The sequence below is a fragment of the Colletotrichum scovillei genome (genome assembly GCF_011075155.1).
Source record: "Colletotrichum scovillei strain TJNH1 chromosome Unknown Contig00002, whole genome shotgun sequence".
Classification (NCBI taxonomy): Eukaryota; Fungi; Ascomycota; class Sordariomycetes; order Glomerellales; family Glomerellaceae; genus Colletotrichum; species Colletotrichum scovillei.
In genome coordinates, this window is record NW_023336260.1 from 2,583,011 (window position 1) to 2,603,426 (window position 20,416).

Sequence of the window (20,416 nt, forward strand, 5' to 3'; positions counted from 1 at the left end):
CGGCCTAAAAGAAAGAGACTAGCTACGGGGTTTGGTACACTAGGTAGGTCTTCGTAGGCGACCATCGTTGCAAATGTTAGAAGAAACGTGCCAATACCAAACTCTAATAGCGACCTATCACGAAACAACGTCACTCGTGGCCTAGGTAGGTAAAGGGTTGCAAAGATACTTACTCCCACACTCCGTACTGCATACTTGGTGTAGGTAGGTAGGTAATGGCAAGGGCAAATCTCCAACATCTCCAAACATCTCTTTGCTTCCCGCCGCGTGCTCCCATCCATCCCATCCATCACTTTTTGGAGAGTTCCTCGAACCCGACCCGAACGAACCCGGTCCCGGCTGCGAAACACGAGGCACAGATAACTACATGCCCCTACTCAGTTACCTACCTAAGGGACCCATGCAATGCCAGCGCGGTGCAGACTGCAGTGAACCCAACTCCTTGGCCGATCTGGTACACGTACCCACGCGATGTCTCTCTCTCTCTCTCTCTCTCTCTCTCTCTCTCTCTCTCTCCAAAGACTCTCCAAATTTTTTCAACTCACCGTCCTCATTCCCTGTCCCCCGTCATTCAAATGAGTGACGAACATGGACTGTTCTCGACCCTGCCCATCACTTCTTGCGTGTTAAATTTAACCTTTTCTCCTGCGTGTACTCCGTAAAGGAACGCCCCCCCGGACCCGTCGCCAAACCCTACACTAGGTACCTTACCTTATCGGCAATCGCTCACTTGCTACCAACGGCAAACCACAGCGGCAATCGTCGTCATTGTCGAAGCAGAAGCAGAAGCAGAAGCAGAAGGCGAAGGCGACGAGAAGAAGCTAAATTATGCGGTTTTCGTCAGCGGTTGATGTAAGCTTGCGACTCAACCGTCTCACCACATTTGAAGTTTCCAAACGATGCCCGCCCTTCCTCCCTTGGGGTCCCATAGGCCCTGGCTCAAGGGTCCCCCCCATTGAATGTCACTGCTCCCCACACTTTCTCTCGCGGATCAAAAGAGACTCGAAACTACGTAGTACATACCCAGAGCCTTCCGACCAGATACCCCGACATCCGACTCCCGGCTTCCGCGCCGTTGCGTCGCTCTTCTTCTCCTTCATCTCCAGGCTCCGTCTGCGGTGCGGCGTGCTCTACGGGGTACGGGGGAGGCCAACGGAATAGCCGACGGCGACATTGTAAATACTTTTTCGTGTGGGATAAACCGGGCAGTCGTAAGTACCAGGTAGCTGTTGCTGTATAAGCGAGGTCAGACGTATCACGTAAGTATGGTAGGTATACCTACCACCCCGCTGTGCAGCCTCCAAAAAAACAAAAGAAAACGCATTTGCCGACCGCCGAGACAATACCTACCCCGTACCTTGACTTCACCGTAAAACCTGTCGGTTAGCCCGTTTGCCCCGTCAAGGCTCAACGTTGTTTCCAGTGGAGGTTCCCTTTTGATTCGCCCTTTGACAGACAACCTAAGGGTGTGTGTGTGGTATGTGGGTGTATGAGTGTTGCGTATAGGGAAAAAAACGTCTTTTTCTGAAAGGAAGTTGAGACCATCTGCTTATGCAAAGTGTATTTGGGGGTGGGAGTCTTTCTCAATGTGCGGCTGAATGAACCCTGTGAACATGTCAACATCAGATGCCGTGGCCAATCAACTCGTTCAATCGCGAGACTTTGCGACCGCTTTGGGGACTTCCCGGTAGGAGCTCTCTCGCCTCGGGCACTCACGTACATACACCACACCCAGATCTACCCATTGTCGACTTCCCGTCCCACCCCCCCCCCCTTCTTCCAATCGTTTTACTCCTTGCTTGCCAAGCAAACGATGCAGCGAATGCCCGTTCCCGCGGGTTGCCTCTCGTTTTGCCGTTGTCTTCTTCACTTCACATTGCTAGGTGGTTTGAATTTGTATGCGCGCGCAAGGTGGTATCATGTCCGTATTGATCGGTCCAAGTCAATGGAAGCAACGAAACTCTTCTCTCTCTCTCTCCTCTTACAGTTACTTTTTTGGGCCTTTCCATGATTGTGATAGTAAGCAAACAGGACTCCTCGTTCGCGTTGCCAGGGTGAGCGCCGTCCGTACGCCGAACCGAATTGGGCCGCGTCGTTGGCTCCGTCATGAAGCAATATGCCAAATATAGTAATACAGTCCAGAAATACTGACCAGGACACCGCTTCGCCAATCTTCCCTCTCTCTCTTTCTTCGCACCGTCCCGAAAAAACAAAAGCCTCTTGGGAGCCCCATTCCCGGTTAGGGGCCATGCTTCCGAAGGGGCATGAGTGACGCCGGCGCCCGACATGGATCTTCCGTTGTGTTCCCCTCCTCCTCATTTTCATCGTAATCGTGTACATGTATTTCGTCGCGAAGATAAACCGTGTATATGGCGAACAAGGACCGTATAAAGCGAAAATCCAAGATATGTACGTGAATCGCTGTAGCTGCAAGGGGCACCTATTCGTCGGTCCAGAGGCGATTCGCGGAGGCACCCCATAGGCTGGCGAGTGTTGTTATGAACCGGTAAATCGTCGTCGCTATACCAAAGGTGTAAAATATCCCGTAGATGTTGCCGACAAGAAGGTTAGGTAGCTTTGCAAAAATCAATTTGGAAACGGCTCATCGCCGTTTCATCATAGGACCACTGCCATCGTAATCCCAGGCCCGCTTGAGACCGCCTTCGTAGACACTGGCCACGGACTCCTGCCACATCGCCGGCGAGACAAAAGTCTGCACGGGGGCTGCAGAGTATTGCTGCGCCAACTGTTGAGAGGCCACTGGGAGAGTAGCATTGACAGCCTGAATGTCTTGGAGAGACGGGGCTTCGGGTGCACCTGAAGACGGAGAAACACTAAGCGAATTGGACTGGGGAGGCAGCGTCGAAGGCTGTGGTTGGACCTGAGGCGTACCGAAAGACGTGTTCCATTGTCTATAGACATGTATTAGCGGGTGCCTTCGTTGAGGTAGGTGATTGTCGACAACAACTTACTCAAAAATACGTGCGGGATTCCACGCTGGCGCATCCGACAACGACATGGTTTGCTGCATTCCCGACGCTTGGGAACCTTGACTTGCCATCATGACGAGTGACTGTATAGCAGGCGAGTCACTCTTGGTATCCACAGGTCCGGCAGAAATAGGAGGTGTAATGGGGTGGCTGGTATAACTGACTTGGGAGTGTTGAAGGTTCTGCGTGTCCAACTGGTGGTCCAAGGAAGCAGTGCGTGCCATACCCGGCCTGTAACCCCTTGGAGGACTGGAATGGTTGGATGATTGAGGGCTGCCGTAAGGGAAGCTGGGCTTGAGGACAAAGGGTTTCCTGACGTCAGCAGAAAACGCTTCGCGCACCGCGTCGACTTGCTTCTGCAGGTCGGCCATCGGCCAAACCGACATGACCCTTTCGAGCACTCGCATGTGTCTCGTGAAGAACTCTCTCGCATCAGTGTTCAGATCAGGGTCTGGGGAGACGACGGCCACCTGTGTACCATAAAAGTTAGAGAGCCAGTAACGGGGAATCGCAGATCATAACCCACCAAATGGAGCACAATGCAACACAGTCCACAGTAGACGGTGAAACTGAACCCACGAAGCATACACTGCAGTCCGGGGAATCCAAATGAATTCAAAACAGCCTCCTGGAGCCGGCATAGAGCCTTGGCAGAAGAGTAGCAGATCATCATGTGCTGTTTCCATTGTCCATCTTGCGCGTTCGGGTCCAAGAAATTCAGCTGCGGTCGATGAAGCAGAATCAGGGTGAGATAGTAGTAGGAGTGCAGGTTGCCAATGTAAGGTGACGAAAGCCATGGCGGCGAGCCATCGGGCGGGAAAGTAACCGACAAGTCCGCTGGAAGGTCATTCAACCAGGCATTCAGGGCCGGGTTGAGCTGCACAAACTCGGGATCGACGCCCCAATCCTTCGTCTTCTTCTTCTTGAGATGGCCATAGGCCGTGTTCATGCGGCTGACGTTGCGGACAATTCGTGCAAAATAGGTGAAGTTACGGGTGATGTGGTACTCAGAGTCGTCGCCTCCAGGGATTGGGCGTGGGACGCTAAAATCAATGGATTCCAGCTCCACGGCGAGATCAGTACGGCCTAAGGGAGTTAGCAGATTCTTACAAGACGTTGAGAAAGACCAAGTGCCAACCTTGGGGAGAACCAATCATGGTTTCGCACACAAAGATAGACTGCCAGATTCGACTCTTCATCTGGCAATCCAAGGGAGAAGAGCCACATGGCCTTCCCGCTTGATGATCCGTGTAGTGCTCGTCCAGACCAAGATCCTTGCCCATCTGAACGCATTGGACAATCGTCATCCAGGAGCGGTAGTAGTAACCACGCTTTGGTGCTGCTTCCCGAGCCTTCAAGATGAGAAGCAGGGCTTGCAGAGTGCTCAGCCTCGGTACGTCCATAAAAGAGTCGGCGTGCTCTGTCATGATTGTTAGCCTTTGCCTATCCAGCTGACGAGTGTTTTCATACTTGTTGCCAAAGCGAGCCACTGCTGCCCTTGGGCAGGGTCGTCGGCCAGTCTTCCACCCATGGCGAAAAGAGCTTCGAGAATGAGAGGCGAGACGGATTCTCTGTTGGTATTCCACTGGTGATAGAAGACACTTTTGCTGAGAACAGGCACGTAGGGATGCACGTGGCTGAAGAAGAGATCAAAGTAGTGCATGACCGTCTCGTCGTCCGGCATCAGTTCAGGTGGGATGCGAATCTTGAGGCCTGGTCCGGTGATAATGGGCGGAAGAGGAGTCTTGTACTCCTCATCTTCAACGGCGGGCTCCTCATCATGCAGAAAAGAGGCCTTATTCCTCAAGTACGGCGCTGCAGTACGCGTCAGTAACTCTACCGCGTCCAGAAAGCTGCGAGAGAGTGCCTACCTGTTCCAGCTTCGTTGACCTTCAGGGAACCCAGAAGATCAGCAAGATCTGATTGCTGGTAGGAGCCGTCATTGGAGTAGGTGTCGGGAGGGGAGTCCGGACGTTGACTCTGCTGAAGAGGCGGCGTTGGGAAGACGTTCTGACCGGTGTAAGGCTGCTCCATCATAGAGGACGAGGGAGAAACCGTAGTGTAGTGCATGTTGTGTTGATGGACCTGCTGGTCGGAGTAGTGGACGGGTGGAAAGACGTTGGGATCTGAATATGCGCCCTGCGCAGCATACAGTGAAGGATTGGGCTTCTGGCCCCCTGCCATCATGGACTGTTGCTGCATAGGAACTTGCTGGCGGAAGCTGTTCTGTAGTTGCGATGAGGCGGCAGCGAACTCGTCCCCGACAGGCTCATAGGCGTCGGTCGAGGTGCCATCGTACTGGCCATTGGGGCGCACGCAATGGAGCTTGAGTCTGATACACGCCGAGCAGGGCCAGGTGTTCGTTGTGGCCGCGTCGCACTTGATCTTTCTTCTTCTGCATCCTTCACAAGCTCTCATCACTTGATTTCATCAGTTTAGCTAGACTGCACGCATGAAATCGTTTGTCCAAGGGAAAGTGAGCGTACCCTTCAATCGTTTATGACGATTGTGTTCATCCACGAAGACATAATCTACAGAAAGGCACATTTGGTTAGACAAGACGTTGTGGGCGAACCGGAGCGGAGGGCGGTAGAGGTGGAGGTGGATGGCGCACTCTTTTGGGTTTCCCGTTGAGGGAACTGCTGCGGCGCGAAAGAGAAGCTGCCCATCTGGGAGCTCTGAGGCAAGATGCGCCTCACGGAGGGATCGTTTGACATTGTGATGTTGGACGTGACGAGTCGATTTGTTGGTAGCGGTGAGGTCGTGGAAGTAGCCTCGAATGGAGAGCGGAGTCAAAGAAGCGGTTACATTCAAGCCGGTTGCTTGAGTTCTGGGTATGCGTAGCTGGCGACGACCGTCCCGACCTGGCCGCGCACTCGGCGGCTCTTTCTCTCTCTCTCTCACTCGCGCTCGCTCGCTCGCTCTCACTCTCACTCTGAGTGAGTCCTTCAGTGCTGGAGATGTCGGCGACTAGACAGACGTGTCTTGTGTAAAAGACTTGTTGGAAAAAGAGGAAGTTGTAGGAAAAGAAAGTACCAGAGGGGAGTTGTGTCTCGAATTTCTCTCGCTGGGAGCGCGCTGGGCTAGGAATTGTCCGGATTGGTGGGTGATGGTGAGGGGGGTACGCGGGAGAAGGTCAAGCCTTATTATGAATGGACGACAGGTCCCGGCGTGAGGCGTGAAGGGTTGACGTGGGTAGACCTAGAAGGGGAGGCGACCGGGGTAAGGAACAAGATCTGGGCTGGGTACACACAGGCAGGGTCATATCACTGAGCTGCTGGGGCCCAGAGGAAACCGATGTTCGATGATGGATGCGACCAGGAGTCGATGGGGGGAGGGGGGGGCCAGGACCCAGGACTGCCTAGGATGGCAGGGTAGGCTAGACAGTGGTGGACAGTGCTGTGAGGAGGTGAGGATGAGGAGAAGAGGAGCGGCAACGAAGGAGAGCGAGAGAAGGGGTGTGTGTGTGTGCGTATGCGTGTGAGTGTGTGTCCAGGGTCGCAGGAGGCGGACAGGGTTGCTTGAAGGTAAGGTATCCGTACTCCGTAGTTGCAGTGTGTGTGGTTGTGAGGTAGCGTCGTCGACGGGTGTTGGAGAGGGAAGACTTGACTTGGGAATTTGGGACCTTGGGTGTGGATTGTGGAGTGGATAATGGGAAGAGAGAGAGAGAGCGCGAGTTTGAGAGACAGAGAGAAAGAGAGAGAGAGAGAGAGAGAGAAAGTGTGTGTGTGAGAGAGGTGTGTGGGTGTGTAAATGTGTTCCTATGCGGATGTGGAGGAGGGCGTGAGCCAAGGGTGGGAGGTCGAAGTTACGCATTGCGGCGACGGCGTGAGCGGCAGCAGCAGACGGACAGGAAGAGCTCAGCATTGAGGCCTGGGGTCACTTTACTTTCTGCTCCTCCTTCCCCGCCAGCTTGACCAAGTACCTTTCCTTCCAACAGTAAGGTACCTTACTCCGTCCCTCACCTAAGGTCAGGTAGTGAAAGCCGGGCAGGGCAGGGCAGCGCCATCACAGTAATAAGGTACGTCCCTGGCTGCGCCAGCAATAGCACCAGCGCCATTGAGACCGAGGAGACATGAAAGGTACAAGGATGACACGCTATCGGTAGCGTGAGGAACAAGTACCTCATCCGTCTCTCTACCCTCCTCCGCCTTTGCCTTCTTGCCTCCCTGACGGATCTCATCTGTCTTGCTCTCTCCCAGAGTCCCAATTAACTTACTAGTGTAAGGTAGGTAGAGGAAGATGGGCTCCTCTTTGCCCCTTGGCAAGCTCGCCTCTCACAGTGCAGCATCATGTCCATTGCGATCCCGGTGCATTGCGGCTTCGAGAGATGGCTGGATGCGGTATTCGTACCTCATCTCACAGAGAAAGGTATCCATACATATGCCTACGCAGTATCCGTATAGCGCTCTGTTGTCTGAACGAATATCCGTACCTTGGGGCCAGACAGGGCAGGCCGAGACGCAGAGCTGGCGGGGGGGCCAGCGTGCAGGGCAGCGTTGCAAGTCCAGAGGTAAAATGCCCTGTCGCAGGCCGAATCTGGCAGTGAGATGAAGGATTGGCCGGGGGATGCGAACTTTCAACTCTCGACGGGACTCGGGACTCATGGCCAGCACATGGAATAGGTACGAATACGTAGGTACGCAGGTACGAAATACCTACAGTCCACGGATACTTGACTGACGGCTGTTGCCTTCTATTCTCATTTGCCAGGTTGAAGTCTGATGGCTTCTTTGATGGTGGCCGCGTGAAATTGGACCCAGGCTTACCGGGCCCCGGGAAATGGCGTCGACAAAGAAGAAGAATTGGTTCTCTATGCAAGCCAAAGAATCGTGGTAGTATACTTCCCACCCGGCATGGATTAACACCGCCTTAGTGCGCACTGCGCAGTCGTTTCCCCCTCCTTCTCTCTCTCTCTCTCTCTCTCTCTCTAAATCCGAGGTACTCCGTCCGTATCCGTACTTTCTACAACAAAAAGTACTCCGTAGTACTATTAGTCCGTCTTTCTTTCGTCTTGATCAGTACTTTGTACGGATACCTGGAAGACGTCGACGACGACTGTGGCCAAAAGGGGTGACCGAGGCAAAAATAAAATAAAAATAAGATAAAAATGAGGAGACTGGACTGGGCTGACACACAGACAGCAAATAACGGGCAGAAGAACAAGAGACGGATAGAATGTCTCCTGTTTCTTTTCTTGGGTCGGACGGGGAAGGCGGGGGCGACGTTCGAGGCATGACACAGACAAGGAAGTGCTGATAAAGTGAACCACCATTTCCAAAACAACCTCCTCTCGAACTCATCACTCAGTAGTGTGCCGTGTGCTATGTGTGTCAAGCACGCCTTCTCTCCTTGACGTCGTAGGGCAGTGCGAGCGTGTTCGAGCTGGAGACAATTTATCGACTGGTGTAGGGCAGGGCCAAGACCAGACGTTCTAGGCACATCAGACACAAGAGCGAGGATGGATGCCGGAGTGTATCAAGGCACCAAATGCTTCAGAAGGAGGAAGAGGGTTGGGCCTCCAAGGGATGATAGGGGTCCACGTCCGCCCAAAGTCCGCAACCCAAGCATGATCTGTGCCAATGTCCGTCTTCAAGGAGCAAAAGAGAGTCGAGGCAGTTCGGTCTATCCGTACTTCATCGTCGATGAGATGGAACATACATCAGAGCGGCGGCGGTAGCCGATGTGTCGTCGGTGACTTCAGTCTCAACTCTCAATCGACAGGACCATCCATTGACAGGCCAAAACCGAGTCAGAATGCGGCGAGCTGCTGTGAGTGATTGAGTGCATCTGTGCAAGGGACCAGCACGAGGCATGTAAGGTACATGACCTCTTGTCGGAAGTAAAGGTGAGAGGTACCCGTAAGGCAAAAGGCATTGGATTCCATGGTCGGGTGTGTATGCGACCAATGCGCCGCCCGAAAGCCCTCTTCGACTCTCGCGAGTCCTCCCTCAATGCCCCCCTCCCCCTTCAAGTCTTGAGGCCAAGTTCCTGCTCCCATCAATGGAGGGGGGGGATCCCAAGATGCCCTGTCTATGTGTGCGCCCATTTTCCAATCCGAGTCGACTCGTTGGACGGCTTGTATCCGTACTCAGTGCAGGGAAAGGAGACCGTCGATGACCATGTATTCGCACGTAGCCATTGTTGAACGCACTGTACAAGATCTCGACTTGAGCCCAGCTGCCTGCCCAAGGGCGCAACTTGATGGGCTTTCGCCTCGTCGTCATCGTCACGCAGGGCAGTGTCACGAATACAGTATTGCTCCACACTGAGTGTATACTGTGAATGTGCATGCGCACGAAGTGAGCAAGGAGAATGCGCCGCTGTCCCCAAGCTGCCAAAGTATCCTCTGGCCTATGTGCCTCTGCCTCTGCAGCTGGGAGGCTAGCCTGACCGTACTTTGCGTCCAACGTCGTCCCAAGAAACTCAGAGACTTCCCAACAGGCTGGCCCAGCCACACTGTAAATAAAAAAAAAAAAGCGCGCCAGCAGCAAAGAGGAGATTTGTTAGCGGAAAGATAACGGGGAGGACGGTCGGGGGAGATGTTTGAAATGGCGGTAGGGAATAGCGCGAGCGTGGTAGGGTTGCCCATGGAATTAAGCACCCAGACAGCGAAAAGGGCACAAAATCGACAATGCCCCATGTCATCATAATAAGTGGCCATGCTCATTCGATATTGATATCGAATTCCAACTCCCAAGATACCGAGGTGCAACCAAATGAGGCAAGTTGCCTGAGGTACGACTTCTGCATCGCGCTTCCTTTTGCTCCTGGCTCCAGCCCTGGCGGAGATTCCTCGCACTCCCAGTCTCCCTCCCACTTGGGTGTCATGGTACTTCGCGCCCTTTTTAGTGCCAACATCCATGTGCCGGATGCCTCGACGTCTCCGCTGACAGGATGGGAGCTCAGCTAAGCCAATGGATCGCGTAGGGTGTCCATCCTGTTGCCGCAGTAAGCACACACGACGACAATGACCAGATGATCCGCATCTTGAGGAGTCGAGCCAGGTGGTACTCCGTAATAACCACCTTGTAAGGAGTGTCTAGCGTCGAGAGAGCAAACCAGGCAGGCGGATTAGCATTGGCAAGCAAGGTATCTGTACCCGTACCCGTCCGTAGGCTGTAGCCGTACCTTACCCGCCTTGTTGCCCTGCCCAGTAGGGCAAGTCCACCAATTTCTTCATCCACAGCGCCAGTCAACCTGGCATCTCTCGTGGGGTTGGTGGTCCCAGTCTCGCCCAAGGCCCAAAGGGACCCTCATACTCCTGACCGTCCGAGGGGGCAAGGGGGCTGCTAGGAGACACATAAGATTGAGGACGGGTATGGAGACGGTACCTGAGGCTTGACCCCGTCTTATCCTGCCTTGATGGGTCAAGTGCATCATCCAGTCTTGTTCTCGAAGGAGTCGACCTCCACCGTCCACCGACCCCGTTCGGCCACAACGGGGGACGTGGAAGGTGGAGGGCTGCGAGGGTCTTAAAGCAGAAGCTCTGCTCGGGAGCCCGCTCTGTCGGCCCCAGACCGCCCTGGTCTGGGCAAAGGGCAGACGCACACCACAGAGTGTTTGAACTTGAAGTTGTGAGCTAGGTGGGATTCCGTAGACGGATAGTAACACATATAACCGTCCATGGTGTCGGTGGAATTTGCCAGGTGCGGAACTACCATGCACGCGGTTTTCGGCTCTTCTTCTCTCTTGGCTTGGGTTCATTAGATATTGGATCGTCCTCAACGATACTGGGTGCCGCAGAGTAGCTGGCATACCTAATCATCAAACCTTAGGGCGAGAAATTAGGCTTGCGAACCGAGGACCAAGCATTCAAAGCTATCTTTTCGGCAGACGTTGTCCCGTCTGCCGTCGTGCTAACGGGATGAGACAGCCGCACCGTCGAAAGCCGGCGGAGGCGGAGCAAAAGACGGTCGTCGCACCTTTGCCAAAATGGCAATGACAGGTGGCCGGTAGAATGGCTGAAGATTCTCTGAAGGCTTCTAGTCTAAAGACTTGAGCTGAGCCGAGCGCTGTGTTGTTGAGCTTGGATGGCGTGGTGAGGCACTTGCACCGGCTCGAATCTCTCCTGCCTTAGTCTGCAACTTTGATCGGCAGCAAGCCATCTCCGGGGTTGGAGAGGCCCTGGCAGCCTGGCACGACGCACGCCTGGCTGCAACGTCAAGCCGATTCGAATGGTGTCCAGGAGGCCGAGAAGCGGACCGAACCAGAGTGCTGACGTCGAGCGGCGGCGGGAGGTTGTAGGACGAGATAGCCCGAGGAATGTGCAGAGTGCTAGGTAGTCGTGGGCTATGGACGGCCCAAGGGTGTGTATCTTGGAAGCTCCTACGGATTTGCAGCGCTATGCCATGCCATGCCATGGTCAATGATCCATCGAAAGGCCCTTTGGTTTTGCATGGGTACGGCGTGGGATGCACAGCAACGCCAACGACAGGTGCATGGGGAGTGGTCGGAATGGGAGCTTGGAGATGGGAGATGGTCACGATCCATTGGAACGGAGACACGGTATCTGCCGCTTTGTACCGCGGTAAGGTACCGCAGTTGCAGTCGCGAAAGGAAGTTTTGGTTGTGGGTTGTAGCCAGGTGCGATCCCTGGCATCTCCACTGCCCGCTTACCTTATCATTACAGGCCGGCTCGTACTTACCCTAGCCCATTGCCTCCACCGGCTGGGTACGTTAGTGCGTGCTTGTCCACAGTCCACCAGAGCTTGCAGGGGCTAGTACTTGGAGCTAGGCCGCACTGGATATTAGGTCCTTCGAGGTGCTCTCGATGCTTGGGTAATCATCTTTCGGTTCGTACCTTCGTACCTTCCACTTCCCTCTATCTGATGACACCGTCTGCACCAAGTATTCTTGCCATGTGTGCCGCATTTCCTTTGTTAGGAAAAGTGTGGGAAGGTGCCTGCCTACTGCGTGCTTTACCTACGTATGTACCGTGAACCAGGCTAGCTTAGGTACTTAGGTGCCCATACTTACCTGTCCATAGGTAAGGATACGTACCTGCTTTTTGTCGATTGCATCAGGAACCTAGGCAGGTACCCAAGATATCTTGCTTGCCTCTAGCGTCAAGCTAAGAATCTCAACTTGCCACTCTTCTGGCCGGCCTGGGTTTTGCCGTTGCCATCTATTTCATTGTTTCTCTATGTCTACTATTCATTTCCCTTCTCCATTTCTTTCTGCACGCATTTCTCGGTGATTGCAATGGAATATACGGATACATAAAATGTCAACGGTGCCTGCCAGTGGCTACATGCGACTAGTATAGGTACCTACTCACTATACTGCTGCAGCCATGGCCGTCACTTTTCTATACCTCGACCTGAGTAAGCTAAGGCAGTGTTCGGACATCTTCCCAAGGTACTCCAATGTACTCGCTGCCTAGGCCTGCAGTGACTTGAAGTCAAGGGACTGCAGAGAGGAGGGAGACGGCATCCGCCGTACGGCAAGGTACGTACTCTGCACTGCATCTCAGATGTGATAACGCACCTCACCACACCTCAACTCTTCCCACCCCCCAGTGCCGCTCCCCTCACCCACGAACCAACTGATCAAAGCAGTTGCTAGGCCCTTCTACTACGGAGTATTCGACTTCCATCCCCAAGCCACCGCCTCCTGGCATCAAGTACGGATACCTATTCACGCCGGCCTTACCCAGCTTTGACGACGCAAAGACGCCAGTATCCCCAACACTCAACTGGCTTCAATACCCTGCCGACGAGCCCCCATAGCCGAGTCCACACTCTCTTCCCCTCGCCTCTCGAGTCCCAGCAGCTCCAGCCTCTAGACTGCCAGGGGCCTCTCCCCTTGGCCAGGATTGACTTGGTGCCGCTCGCATGGGAATTAGAGCTGCACCACCATGCTCTGCTTGCTGGGGTTCGGTTCTGGAATCCCAAGACAAGGTTCGCCGTGGAACGGCCATCCTAGAATGCCTCTTGAGCCAATTCCTTGAGTTCCAGGCCCAGCCGGTTTATGGCACTCAACTTCAAGTGCCGCTCATGGAAAGCATCGAAAAGCAACGACGTCGCGGCGTTTACCATTGTCACGGTGTCACCCACACTGAATAATACGCTCCAAATTAGCCGGCGGACTCCCATTGATCAATCACTATCTGAATCTCATCAAACATCGAAACCTGCCACCGAGCTGCGTAGGCACGTCCTAGTACCTACTTTACGCACTGCCGTCGACGAACCCCGGGCTTTGATGTAATTTCGGCGCTGAACACTTGGAAGTTGGGACCTCGAAATCACTTCCTGATCCAGTATTATCCAACCGTCCCGCCATGCCACCCAATCGAACCCTTCTTCGGGCCTTCGACGAAGGTTCTGGCCTCATCAGCGCCTTGACGCACTGACGGCGCTAATCCAGATGACACTTGGCCAAGCTACTCCTCACACTACTCATTCTGCTACTCGTCTCACCGGGCGCCTCGTCATCATGCCCTTTTGGGCTCACAGTGCCGCACGAAGCGTCTGACGGATACTGTTCGTCGTGTTTCTGTGTCTACTCTGCAGACCAACCGTCTCATGTGGCGAGCTTGTTGGCCACATCGTCAGGCCACGCTGTAGTTCCAACGGCCTCGCCGGATTGTGAAGGTCTAAGAACCCGCAGCCCGGGCAGTATGGCATTCGTCGCGCTGCGGATTTCTGATGTTAGATGTTCGACCAATTTGTATCTTCGTGCCTGGAGGCACTGAAAATTGTGCCATCACGCCACTAAGACGAGGCCGCGGGGGACAAGTCCTCGTACCAAGAACTACAACATCTAATGTCGGATATATCATCCATGCCGCCACGTCGGTTTCATTGTCTGCATCTGGTGCGCCAGCTTGCGTAGACCTAGCATGATACTGATGTACACTTCCAGAAGGAAGATTGGCAGCGCATGGAGAAGCTACGTACGCTATGCCGCATTTCTCGCGGGGAATTTCGAGCTCCTGGACCAAGAAGCATACCACATACCTAGCCATCTGGACCGGAATGGCCTGTCAAAGATCAAGACCACGACCGTGGAGCGACTTACACACATTGGCACTGGCCCAATCAGTGAGCATCACTTCGAGCAAGCCTTCGATTTCGGGGTAATCCTTGGGCGAAATTGAGGGGACGCGTCCACATTCTAGGTTGATCAATACCTCCAGAAATTGAATAGGCCGGTGGCGGACCGGTGTCGTTTGACAGACGCCTTGGCCCTGTCCAACAGCCAAGTTAATATACATAGCTCGCGCCGCAGCTAATAAGAAGGACGGATGCAAGAGCCAAAAATGCAAGAACATGCGTGGGATGAGCTCGCCTGGCCATCAACCGTATGGCCTGCAGCCTGTCCTTGTGGGCGAGAAGAAATGGGATGATGAGGAGCCGATGTCTTCATAGGACTGGTCGATAGCTTTGTGGAGATCGCGGGGTCTGATGGCGACCATAACCTGCGCCCTTTTTTCACTCTGGGTAATTCGCCAATATCCTCACGGTCTCGCGAATGAGCCTGGAACGTGCTGCTATTAGCAGAGCCCATTTCAAAGGACTCGCCAACGGCTCTATGTCCAACCATAGGCCAACAGGTCGATGCCGTATAGCTTTGCGGACAAGGATTGATAGTCTTATGGAAGTTGCACATCGGTCTGGAAGGGGAGACCCAACTTCCCCCCATCTTCAAGCCGTTGGTGGGAATTAGCTTGCTGTTTCCCTCGGCATCCCTCACGGCGTGCCATCCTCCACTCTCGTCCTGGAGATGCTGGCATCGGCAGTCTGCCAGCAAATAGAATGCAAGCAGAACCACCTTTTACCAGCCAACCGAAATGGGCAGTGTCATAAGTCCACGGTGAGCAGGGGAGCTGGTCATAAAATGGGGTGAGCAAGCCAGTAGTGTCATCATTCACATGCTAAAAAACTAGCGGTGGCCACCTGGCTCGATAACATCGCAGGCCTTCGAACAGGAACCTACCGAGGAAGCCGTCATCCACGCCAAGTCTTACCTTACCCTATTCGATCCTGTCAGGCCTGTCCCCAACATGCCGTCCAGCCTTTTGCAACCCTCAAAGGAATACAGTCTATCCACCAAAAACAAAATCTCGAGCCTGACACGAAAGGGGCCGTTGCTGTGGCTAAGAGCTCCAGAGAGTTATTGGACGTTCTACCAACCTTCATTTTCTTTGAATATGGAAAGGGGACGTTTATCCGTACAACTGGCGCACTGGTGGTTTCAGGCCGCATGGCTCGCCCTGCATCCTGGGGCTGTGTCTGCCTCGGATCCGAACTCGTGCCAACGAACCACGCGCCTAGCGCTAGGAGCTAGCATCTGTCACGCTCGGTTGTTCCCTTCGCACAACTGGTTCCTGGAATCGTTCGTTCAGGGGGGACTCCTGCTCTTCGCCCCCAAGATCTCGGGCACGCTGTCGAGCGTGGCTGGATGGGCAAGGGGGGAAGCCAAGTACGGGATGGGATTGCCTTTGGATGCACGAGGGGCGTGTCCAGAGCCAGAACGGTCCGAATGGGGATCCAGTCGCTCTGCTGGATGTCCACTTTGCTACTGATCCATGTCCGTCAGATTGTGTTGGACATTCCGTGACTCGCATGCGGTACATTTGCTAGGCGATCCGACCATGCAGGAAAAGCCGACGAGAATAACGGTCAACCGCCAAGAGAAGGCAAATATCACAACGAATATTCACAAAGTTACACTTTGAGAGGAAGCGTCACAACATCCGGCATGATGGTGGCGTGGTGGAGGAACAGACGACTCGGCCGAGTGCCAGGGGAGCTGCCCATCGGGCAGGGTCTGTCCCGTCCGCCCGCTCCGGGGAACCTCTAAAGAATGGGCAGCAAACCAAGACATAGCAGCAGTGCCGAACAACTACACCACCTAAACCGTTACGGGATAGAGCATCCGACGCGGACTGGACAGGGACACCGGGACGTGTTGACGACTCTGAAAGGTGACATGCCGGGGCACAGTGAGAAACAAAGCAGCCTCAGCGGCGGAAACCTCGGGGAACAGCCTCGCAGCGCGCGGCTTGCAGATTGTGGGCAGTTCCCCATGACAGGTGCCAGTCTGCGGCAGACAGGATGGAGGCGTGCGTGGTTGAAACGTTTGGAGCGGAACCTTCAAGTTGGCTTCCGCGAGGCTTCTAGACAAGGATTGCGGCGCGGTGAAATCAGCCCTCATCTTGTTCTATTGCTTCCATCATGCTTCCAAGTTCCGCCGAGCTTCGAGAAGAAGCGGGAGAAGGAATGTGCGATATCCGCGTCCGGGCACCCAGAAAGCCAATTTTCCCTAGCCCCTCATCGAGTCCGCCTTGCGGCCCTTGCCTGTCAATATCCGTAGATGGTTCAGACGACGGAGTCGGGACAAAAGAACGTGGGGTCTCGTCCGGCACGACGGCTTGTCTTAGATATTGAACGGGCCAAGGTGGCCTTCGTCATTACATAGAGGATGCTCATTTTGAAATTGTTCGCAGAACGTGGTTTGGGCGAGCATGGGAAGGGAAATGGAGCAATAATGACGGCTTCGTAGCTTCTATCAATTCGGTCTGAGGATATACTAGTAATCAAACTTTGAATAATTCTCCCTGCAGGCCAGCTCTCCTATTTCTCAAGGGTCCTATCAGCCTTACGCCGTTGCTACGTACTCCGTACTACAAGCCGGCAAGGCACCTGAGATGATCTTAGCTTGCTAGCTCCAAGAGCGTGTATTCGCCCGATGGGTGTGGTAACATGGGGGCCGAACAAATCTTGATGGTGCAGCAAGGAGAGAGAGAGAGAGAGAGAGAAAATTACAAGAGACAATCTTCATGGATGCTTTTTGGGGGTTTTGTTCCGTCCTCTCAATTTCGTATCCATCAGCGGGAAGGATGGATCATGGGTGGTATGGCGCACGCACGCCGTATGCAGGGCCGCCAGGCACAGGCACAGGTACAGGCACAGATAGCCCGCAGGCCGCGTCCTCCATTTTGGACGGTTGATGGGGGTCGTTTTTGGGGTCCTTTTGAGGGGTAAAGGGGGCGGGAAGGAAATGGGCATCCACGCATCTTTCGACTTTCATTTTTTCCCACCATGCCAAAGAGGTTATTTTAGATTTATTGGAAGATCATCGACAACCTTTTTTCAGTGGATCGCTGACGACACGGCTCTGAAGATGGGACGGCCCCGCAATCTCTGGACCGATTCGGCAAGTGAGGGGCAATATTTCGAGAGTGCTTTCCATCAGTCTAAGATTAGTGATTCATGCGTCCGTTGCAGCGCCCACTGCACTTGACTGCTGATGCGGTCGCTTATCTAATCCTCGTCCACTGAGCGGGGTCGAGCCGGGGGCATATGGCCAAAAATATTGATTCCCTCATGCCAGGTCATTTCTTTCCCATCCACAGCAACGTCCATCGCCAACCAAGTTCGCAATCCACTCCAACCGTTGACAGGGAAGACCGAAAAAAAACCATCGTATTGCGCATCTGCAAGATAGACGCCATTAACCAACATCATCTCACCGTCTCATTCCGCCGCTACCGAATAAGCAGGGGCCGAGGCAAGAAAGAAAGAAGAACCTCACTTTTTTGACAAGGCTATCTCCTTTTCCCCCACCACACATAGCTGCTACCCTGCTTGTATCCCGAGATTTTGGTGGTATTGGGAGATTTCGTCGACAAGAAAGCGAGAGAGAGCAAGAGAAAGAGGGAACTGAGATCGAAGAAAGAGAACCAGGTTGGGGGCCACACTATTTGCAACTTTGCCGGGGCAGCAACTAAATCAAACTAGCGGACTTGGACTTTCATCCTGGTCAAGCGACAAGCACGGATATCTTGACACCATGGACAAAGATCTTGACAATGCGAATCCGACCATCCTGAGCGCGGCCCAGATGCCGACGCGTCAGAGCAAGCGTGAAGCACCCAAGTCGGGCCCATTCCACAAGTTCGACGATGTCGTCTTCGCTAAACCCTGGTACCTCTCGGAACCGTTCTGTGATGATGATTCACTGTGGTCTGAGCCGGAGGCCGATCACTCTCAGTGGACAGAAGAGCCCATTGATGAACAAGAAATCTACGGTGAGGAACCCTTTTTTCATACTGCTCCCCCCCTTTTCTTCCATGCAGTGGTTCACCTTACCAAGTATTGGGGTTTGCATGTTATGAGCTCCAATCCTGCCTGGTCCTGTTCCTGGAGTGTCTCAAGCACGGTCCTGCGTAGTCGGGCAAGCGCCACTTGATGCAGACCACCCACTCATCACGCCGTGTACTTCACCAAGTGGATGTTGCAGTTGCGCGTTGTCCTTGCTCCTTGATGAGTGGTGCCCAAAGATGCTTGTCCTCCATGCATTGGCTTCAGACTTCACGCTTGGAATGCCATCCTTTCCGGGTGAACTCCTCCTGCGCGTTTTCCGGCTATACTAAGTTCCTGGGGAGGATCACGCGACTGACGTTTCATAGACTTGATATCATCCATCTCAGACCCAGAGCACCCCCTCTCCCTAGGACAACTTGCTGTTGTCAACTTGCCTGATATTCACATCAGCCCTCCTCCGCACATGGCCATGGACCCCAACAAGTTGGTTCAAGTGTTGGTCGAGTTGACGCCAACCGTTTCTCACTGTTCTCTCGCCACAGTGCTTGGTCTGGGAGTTCGCGTGCGCCTCGAGAAGGCACTTCCTCCCAATTGGCGGGTGGATGTGAGGGTCAAGGAAAACGCGCACGCGCAAGACGATCAAGTGAACAAGCAGCTCAGTGACAAGGAGCGAGTTGCTGCCGCGCTAGAGAATGATACCCTGAAGGGGGTTCTCGACAAGATGCTTGAAACCTGCGTCTGAGTAGCGAATCAAATCTCGCATATAGAGGCCGGGTTCATGCCCGTTTGATGCGAATCTCGACGTCTTGTCATATCAAAAAGCGTGACGCCGAATATGGCAATGCCTCGGGACAAAATGGTCCGCCCACCGGCTCGCCCGACCAATCCGTCTGATGGGGGCCCAAGTCATGGAATTCAGCCCTTAAAAATAGACGATCGACATTCTGCACCGTTTTTTACCAAGGCGTTTGCCACTTTGGCTGGAGAATTTATCGGATATCTGCCATGGAGAGACAACCTCTAACCCCGGCGTTTTGGTAGCTTCTCTCGAGGGAAATTGATCGACAGGTACACAGTGGGAAACGATCTCCATTTGCGCCTAAGCGCGGATATTGTAGCCGGTCAAAGAAACGTTACCTCGCCTCGCACCCTCCACTCCAGGGCCCTTGGGAAAGTCGGAAAACAGGGTCCCAGCGGGATCGACTGGCAGTTCATGACTCTTTCAACCCGCGGCAAGACTCCGAGGTAGGGCTGTGCGGGCGGCGGAATTGTTCACACATATTGGCATAGCTTGGCCTGTGTGTGTTGGCTCGTATGTGGCAGCTGGTTCCCTTCTCTTTCGTCTGACTCTTGAGCGCAGGCAAAAAGCCAGCAAGCTCTGACGATTCGGATTATGCGAGCAGCTCGTCTGCATGGTACTAGCTGGTAGCGAAGGACCAAACGCAATGAGTGAATGGAACAAACAGTTTTTTTTTTTTTCCCTACGACCTTGATTTGCCAGGGATGTGTGTTCTTTTCTTCCTCTCAAAAGGCTTTCAGGTGGCTTCGTCACCTCACAATCTGAACCCCGTTCAACGTTGCGCATGGATGCAACGCTATATCGGAGAGCATATATAGACCGTTGATAAACACACGCGAGGTATCCGTACGGATAGCCGATCAAGATACTGAGCACATCCCTGACGCCGCTTACCGCGACAGCCGACGTTGCTTACCAATCTGAAGGGTTCAGGACCGCGCCACCGATGGAGGGGAAAGTTCAGCAGAGCTTTTGCCGAACGAGAGGTCTACCTACCTAAGCTGGATGTGACCGGTACGTAGCCTTATAGGTGCTGGTGTGGTCGATTAAAGGTCAGGAACCATCGGATGGACGTTTCTGACGTATGAAGATCTGCAAATATTGATTCTGTGGCTTTTTCTCTCTGCAACTTGCTAGGTAGTCCTCGGGCCAAGAAAAAATGTCTCTGAAGAGGGGACTTTCGATTGAATGATAACCCCATATCTAAACCAAGTTTTTTTGTTTTGTATGATTGCATCCCGTATCCCCTGAACCGGCGTGGTGGACAAGAAACTTGCCATGGCGTTACATTGTGGCGCCCGACTTGACAGCATTCGAACGTTTCCCCCTTCCCTGCCGCTCCCCTCCCTCAACGAGAAGGGACAGGACGGTGAAAAGGGACCTTGAAGTAATTCATGTTCGGCACTAGCAGAACTAGGGGGGCAGTTTGTTGAACGAGAGTGTCGTATGTAAAGCTCAGCGGGAAATTCCGCGTACCGGTCTCGCGGTTTTTGAGAGGGGGCATCCCCCTAACCAAAAAGTTGGATTCTTCTTCCCACTTCGCGCGAAACTCTAAAGATGAGCAGAACATG

The 20,416-nt window shown here is 53.7% G+C and overlaps 2 protein-coding genes across 2 annotated transcripts; one reads left to right on the forward strand and one right to left on the reverse strand.

The window, feature by feature from the left end:
* Positions 1-847: 847 nt before the first annotated feature.
* On the reverse strand, positions 848-6,766 carry HER10_EVM0005176 (uncharacterized protein). The gene is made up of 8 exons (XM_035474799.1): positions 5,605-6,766; positions 5,477-5,521; positions 4,862-5,410; positions 4,461-4,805; positions 4,129-4,410; positions 3,517-4,076; positions 2,973-3,460; positions 848-2,912 (listed from the first exon to the last, which is right to left on the reverse strand). The coding sequence occupies exons 1-8, from the start codon at positions 5,705-5,707 to the stop codon at positions 2,603-2,605; spliced, it is 2,682 nt and encodes an 893-aa protein (XP_035337186.1). The 5' UTR covers positions 5,708-6,766; the 3' UTR covers positions 848-2,602.
* Positions 6,767-17,354: 10,588 nt separating this feature from the next.
* Positions 17,355-19,367, forward strand: HER10_EVM0003302 (uncharacterized protein). The gene is made up of 2 exons (XM_035472984.1): positions 17,355-18,030; positions 18,412-19,367. The coding sequence occupies exons 1-2, from the start codon at positions 17,793-17,795 to the stop codon at positions 18,786-18,788; spliced, it is 615 nt and encodes a 204-aa protein (XP_035337044.1). The 5' UTR covers positions 17,355-17,792; the 3' UTR covers positions 18,789-19,367.
* The last annotated feature ends 1,049 nt before the right edge of the window (positions 19,368-20,416 follow it).

Coding starts and splice junctions, on each gene's coding strand:
- HER10_EVM0005176 (XM_035474799.1), bottom strand. CDS start 5,707: ATGTCAAACGATCCCTCCGTGAGGCGCATCTTGCCTCAGAGCTCCCAG. Junction 4,806..4,861: donor GGTCAACGAAGCTGGAACAG/GTAGGCACTCTC, acceptor CGCGTACTGCAG/CGCCGTACTTGAGGAATAAG. Junction 2,913..2,972: donor AATCCCGCACGTATTTTTGA/GTAAGTTGTTGT, acceptor ACATGTCTATAG/ACAATGGAACACGTCTTTCG.
- HER10_EVM0003302 (XM_035472984.1), top strand. CDS start 17,793: ATGGACAAAGATCTTGACAATGCGAATCCGACCATCCTGAGCGCGGCC. Junction 18,031..18,411: donor TGATGAACAAGAAATCTACG/GTGAGGAACCCT, acceptor GACGTTTCATAG/ACTTGATATCATCCATCTCA.